General features: G+C 36.0%; 1 protein-coding gene across 1 annotated transcript; it reads left to right on the forward strand.

Moving 5' to 3' along the window:
* Positions 1 to 394: 394 nt before the first annotated feature.
* On the forward strand, positions 395 to 4,300 carry LOC135689872 (uncharacterized). The gene is made up of 2 exons (XM_089108619.1): positions 395 to 2,230; positions 2,609 to 4,300. The coding sequence occupies exons 1-2, from the start codon at positions 1,949 to 1,951 to the stop codon at positions 4,298 to 4,300; spliced, it is 1,974 nt and encodes a 657-aa protein (XP_088964745.1). The 5' UTR covers positions 395 to 1,948.
* The last annotated feature ends 2,617 nt before the right edge of the window (positions 4,301 to 6,917 follow it).

The raw sequence follows: 6,917 nt of genomic DNA on the forward strand, positions 1-6,917 counted from the left end.
GGTTTGTTTCCGAACATACATTAACAATAAAAATTTTCGTCAGATAAATTTTCGGCGGATAAACTTGGTCGAAAAAAATTTGGGACATCTTTTCAGAATTTCGTCGTGACAAAATTTCGTCATGGATTTGCGACATATTGCCAAAATCTTCATAGAAAAAACCATACAGGTTGCTTTATACTCAATCTCATAGCTACCGACTTCATGGAGACTTAGGGGCGTGATCACCCGTTCAGAATTTGGCTCAACACTCCAGGCATCATGTCAGAAAAACCAAACTAAAGCGGTTATTTACTCAGTTTATGCAAAGGCGGGGCCAACAGAGATGCGTTGAGCATTCAAACAGTCTCTACGCTATATCTAAATAGTATGACAGTTAATAGAGGGAATAGAATTAAAAGTATAAGTGTGAATATAAGTATAAGATTCGGAAAGCATGAGATCATCCCCTACAGGAAATGTTGGTCTGGAAAGTTTGCTTCCTGTTGAGTTCAAAATTTGGTTTGAAAAATGCAAATACCTTGAACGAATGAAAGAAATAGTAAAGTTGAGAAAACAATACAGAGGTAGAATCTTCTTTTGAAACCGGCGGCAATGGACAGTCTGAACAGATAGCCAGGGTAGTAAGATTGGGGGGGGGGGAGTTGGGCAGAAGTGCGTCCACACCCTTTAAAATGCCACAAAACGCCCCTTTCCCAATATATTTTTGGCAACTTTTTTGGGGGGTGGGGGGGCACCCACCCCTCTTGCCTCCCTCTCGCTACGCAACTAAGGACTATTTTTATTGAACAATGTTCAAGAACCGACAATGATGATGATGATCATGATGCCGACGGTAAAGCTAATTATGTAGACTTTGTAAACGAGGAAAAGGACGTAGTTGACATTGAAAAGATAAACAGGATACACTGATTTTATTCCTAACCTCATGTAAGAGTTTTTCTATGCGAATTCTCAAAAATCTCAAAGGCAAAAAATTTCGTTGTGACCAAATTTCGTCTCATTCTGAATTTTGTCGAAGAAAATTTCTTCAAAACATTTGTTTGAAATTTTCTCACGATAAACTATTTTGTAGTTAATGTAAAGCTTGAGGCAAATAAAATCTAAATTCAATGGAACTAAACTGTTACAAATATAATGAACAACGATGACATTCATACCTGACATTAATCCGTCCACTATGTTGTTCTGATACAGATGGTTTTTGAAAATTAAGTAATGGCCAGATTTTAGAACCGTATACAAAATAAGGTTTATATGCTTTTCGAAAATCTATTAATTGAAGTTAGAAGTATAAGAGCTAGAGAACAGTCCCAGTTTTAGTAGAAATAAATCTCCAAAAGATATTGATAGTCGGAAAATTGATTTAGATTATAGTTCAACCTCGAAACTTCATTTACTAATTTCCAGTCTCCGAACGTCACATTGATCTGACGTCACAAACAATTAATAACATATAAATTGGCGGAGCAACGAGTCTTCATCACCATAACTAGTTTGGCTGATTTAGAGTTAGTCGGAGCTTATTATTGCAAGTGAAGGTTGTGACAATGGAGGAAAAACTGGAAAGCAGTAGTTTTCTGAGCTTATTAGGGGCAGACAGTGGCCTTACCTTGATAAATACGGATGCACTGGTACGCAAAACAGAGTTGCAACAGCGAAAGCTTCAGTGCAAAGACAAGGAAATCGAAGAGCTTAAAGAAAGATTGGAGCATCTTGAAGATGTGGTCGAGAAATGTAAGTTTTATACAAAGACTTATTTCGTAGATGGAATAGTATACTGTTGAGTTGATCAGAAATTTATTGAATAGAAGAAAAGAATGCACTTGATTGAAAACTCACTTTGCTTTATTGATTGCACTCAAGAATAACCGTCAAATGAGTGGAAAATATTTTAATGAAAAAAGTCTAGATGTTTTTCCAAGTTGTTTGATTGAACATTCGTTTTATGGCTTCTAATTATGTTTTCTTTGTAGATGCAAGTCAACTTGAGAGCTTGAAGAAGACAAATGAACCACCACAAACGAACTGGGCCAAGAACCTCATCGAAGAAAATGGTGTGATGAGAGAGAGACTGAACCTGTTATTCGGTGAGAAGCAACAGCTTGCAAAGGAGTGCTCGATGCTGGAATGTTGCCTAGAAGATAAGGAACAAGAATTGACAATGCTTAAAGAGAGGATGCATCAGTTAAAGAAGAATCGATTCGAAATTTCTTTTCAAGAGTTGCAAGTAAGTCGTTGAGATTAAAATAATACTTTGTTGCATTAATACTGCAAGTTTAGTTAATTTAGCATGACATTTTTATTTAAGGGTTTTGAGCCTTCAATATCTTCTAGAATTCAGTTATCAAAACTGATTAAGCTTAATCTATATTTTTATTTATCGATTTAATGATCAAAACTAAATCACACTAACTTTGCCAATTGGAATAAAAATTAAATACTACTAACATGACACAATGTGTCCAAAGTAACGTGGTGAATTTCTTCATGACAGACAGCACTCGATAAAAACATACTTTTTCTCTTTTGTAACTGTTGAGATAACAATATATCCAATCCATGATTCCAATTCATACTAATAATTTACAAATGTTTCTCTTATTAGGAAAGTTGTCCGTTTATCAAAGATCTTGAGGACGAGAACATAAAGTTGAAAGAAGAAACAAAGCTCTTGTCAGTTGAAAATGAGGAACTTGCAAATGAATGCTTGGTTCTTGCTCAAGGTATGGAGGCAAAAGCAAAAGAAGTCATGGTTTTGGAGGAGCGTATCAAAAGCCTTGAGAGTGAGAGTCAAGATCTGAAAGAAGGTGAAAGAAAAGACATGAAAGAGGAACTTGCTTCAGATGGTGAAGGGTTGGAAATACAGAGCATTCAAGAAGGAATGGAGAAGGATTCTGATGGTGAATTTATCGTTGTTGATGATGAAAGTGAAGGAGACGATGATACGAGTGCTGGAAAGCTTTCCTTGAAAGAAAATGACGACAATGCAAGAATGCAACAGCAGCCAGAGGAATATATGGTAGTTGGAAAGATATTGCCAGGAAGAATGACAAATATTCAGCAATATTTTGATCAAGTTGCAGAACTTCAGTTGTTGAAAGGCTTTCTGTCCAAAATTGGGAGCCATTTCAAAATTGATGATGGAAACGGATTGCAGAAAGTTCTCGATCATATTGAAATCAAAATTGTGGATCTCATCGACGAAAAGAAGCATCTTGATGAAGAAACAAAGGAGTTAAAGAGCCTTGTCGAGTTTTTGGAATTTGAAGGCAAGTTCACTTTGGAAGATTTCAAAGAATCTGAAGAAAAGAACATAGAATTGCAGAACAAATTTCAACAAGCAGTCAAAAATGAAATTGATGCACAAAGCCAGTTGGAAGCTTGGAGCAACTGTTGTGGTAAGCTGTATAAGATTATCAAAAGCAACGAGGGAAAAGAAAAAGGCGAATCATCCATGCAAAGAGGAAATGCTAGAGCAGCAGAACTGGCACGAAGAAAGAGATTTCGCCAGAAATATAAAATGATCAATGCTAATCTGAAAGCATATAAGGCAAAATCTGCTGGAATTAGAAGATGCATGGATGCACTGGCAGGGAAGAATCTGGAATTGGAATTAAAGGCTGATCTTCTTCAGGCAGACAATGAACATATCATCAGAGAAAGAGACGAATTTGAAAAGGCATACAAAGAAGAGATGCTACCCAATATTCGTATGCAGCATGATTTGGAAGAATATAAAGAGCAGGCAAAGAAGTTGAATATCTTCAGATCAGCTTTGAAAGAGCACAGAAAAGAAATCGATGCCTTCAGATTAGAGCGGTGTTTTGTTTTAGATGAGTTGAATATGGAGAGACAGCTTCATGAAGATATTGAAAGAAAGTTCAAAATGGCATTGATAGGAAAAGAACTGATTCAGAGAAGGCTCCAGCAAGAATCAGAGAAATGTAAAGATGTTGAAAGAAAACTTAGTAAAGTTGAAACCGAGAAGACAAAACTTCAAGAGCAATTCGATAAAGATTTGCGAACGGTTACAGGAGATCTCGTTGTTCTAAGAGAGAAGAACAATGAAACTGTCAAGGACCTCGATGGTGAAATGAAGATTCGCTTGGTGTACGAAAGAAAATTGGAAGAATATTTTGCCGAGAAGCAGAGACTGGAGAAGTGTCTTGAGGATGAGGTTAAGAAAAATCTGGAAGCTGAAAATATCATATCAGCTTTGCATCAAATCGTGGAGAAGAGGTCTGAAAAGCCAAAACGAAGTCGACTTAGCAGATTGTTTAGACGTGGATCAGATTAGAGGAGAAGACTTTATACATAGACCTATTTTCAAGTTTATTATGCAAGATTATAAAGTTGGTTTTTTATTTATGGTTAAAGATTCATGTTATCTGTCCTTGTGTTTCAAAGGGTTATTTTTATCAAAAACATCGTCATTTGTATGTCTTTTTTCTCTTTGTTTTGTTTTCCACGGTTTATTTCAATTAAACCAATTTTACAGCAATAAATAGTAACAGGGCCCGAAAAGTGATACATTGAGAAAAAATCAATAGGCATTAAGATAGGCAGATAGATGATTGAATAGATAGATTGTTGTTGATCAATCGTTAAAAAGATTGTTTCAGAGTCGATGCAATGCTCCCCTGCAATGCTAGATCAATATATTCAACAATATCGAATTTACCCAATTGCAAATATGCATGAAAATCTATACACGAATAAAAAATGGAGCATCACATGACGTCTTTCCTGGCAATTCTATGTTTGTGTTATAGTAACTGCTCAGAAATGGAGATTTGGCGGGATATATTATATCATCACGTCCATTTCAAAATAAACAAGCCTCACTTTTATGAAATGAGTATTTATTTGATAATATAAAAGGAGGACTGTAATGGGATAGGCATGGTTTTCCATTCGCGTTTTCTGCCTATGAATGTTTGCTTGCAGGGGCGGACTGGCCGGTCGGGCTACCGGGCGGACCCTCCCAAAGTTATTATAATTTTTTCTTAATTTTGCTATTAAATACTGTTTGTTTGCGTATTGTTTGGAAGGGGCCCTCTTCTGTTGCCATAACACTCTCCCAAGATTAGTGGATACAGAATAAATAGAAATATCACTTACTATGTTAGTACTGAAAAGCATTTTTCAAAATTTGGGGCCCCATGTAAGAAAGGAGAATCCTTGGCCCAGGGCTCACTGTCCCCAATGCAATAATACGATACCTAAAAGGAAATTCCAAAATCTGATAAATTTTCTCTTTGGGTCATCAGTTTAAATGTTTTCATGACTATATTTGTGACTCAATTTCTAGGAAGGTACATTATTTTGATGCTAACCAAATAGATTTGAGAGTATAGATCAAAACAGCAGAAAGGCTCAACCCCCACAGCTCTGATAAAATATTTTCTCCAGTACATCCATACTTTCCTTCAGTATAAATATGAATAATTCAACAAAGATCTTAGGCATAAATTTCGGTACTTGCGCCAAATTTTGGTGCATTTCTTCGGCAAAATTTTGCCATTGGCATGGTCTAACTGTGCTAGTTTTTGATTCAAAAATTTGACAACTACAAGACGATACAACAGGGAGCATGGAAATACATAGCAACCCTGTGGCCATTAAATTAAACCTATTTGCTTCAAAAGAGAGTTACATTAAATGTTGCAAATGACATGTTACAAATTAATAATAACAAAAGACATTTACAATTTGGATGTCAAACAATATTTCGTAAGGCAGGTACAAAAAATAGCTATATTTCTTTCCATGCACCCCCCTCCCCCAATCCAGTTTAGCAGTCTACGGGCCTGCATAATAATGAATAAGTTTTAAATGTCTCCCATTGTAAACTAAACAAGAAAAAGAAATGAGATAGAACTGGAAGTTTTAGATGCCTTACAAGCTCTATGCTCATAGAAATGTAGACATGAATTGATATCTAAACATAAAGAGGAATGACTCCTTACTCTTGAAAGTTTCTTACTGAAAACATTTATTTACTGTCTTCAATATGCTGGGCTTGTCGCTAAAAGTTGAGAATAACATCTTGGCTTTTTGGTACTTGGAAAGTTTAAGGGGATGGGGCATTATTGTAAGTGAAAGCTTACATGTATTGCCCAGGATTGTCATGTCGACAAGCTTGATGTGGCAAATATTCTTGATGCGTTTCTGGCCATCTCTATAATGTCATTTTTCGACACTTTTCTTGAATTCGGTCAGAATTCCTAATCATAGTGGTGGCCTTTATTTAAGCCCTGAACAATCTAAACATATCGACCCACCCCCACTTTCATTAACATTTTGTCAGCCTTGTTTATGTTACTAATGTAACCTAGCTGCTCAACCAATTATCGGAAAAACATGAAACCTTATTATGTTTTGGCTAAAAAATTACATATTAAGATTTTCTGGAATAACTTAAAAATTTCTTGAATAAATTAGATATTTCATTAAGTTCTACCCTGGGTACCAGATCGAGAAAGGTGACCCCTTCTAAATACCATTTTATATCACTGAGGCCCCCCTTTAAAAGTCCTTTAGCTAGAAAACAATATTTTTTTCCTCCGCAATGTCATGATTTTCTTTCATCTCTTATCCTACGTCAGAATTAAATTTCCAGTGAAAATGATGCTGATCTGGAGTAAGGATTGTAGATCACCCTTGTGAATCTTTAAACCTACGCCTACATCCCTGGTAGTTACTAATTTGAATTAATAGCAATATCCCAATAACGTTTTAAGCCAGTGTAAAAAATTGATGCAACAAACAACTTTGGGGATACCCATAAACTTATTTTTGTTTTTTGGGGCCCTTTCCCGACGAAATGGCCCGGGCCATAAATTTGGAGCCAGTCCGCCCTTGTTTGCTTGACATTTTTTTTGCCACACACGGCTTGATTTAAGGCATTGTAA

This window comes from Rhopilema esculentum, chromosome 5, assembly GCF_057945365.1.
Source record: "Rhopilema esculentum isolate cy_ngs chromosome 5, ASM5794536v1, whole genome shotgun sequence".
Classification (NCBI taxonomy): domain Eukaryota; kingdom Metazoa; phylum Cnidaria; class Scyphozoa; order Rhizostomeae; family Rhizostomatidae; genus Rhopilema; species Rhopilema esculentum.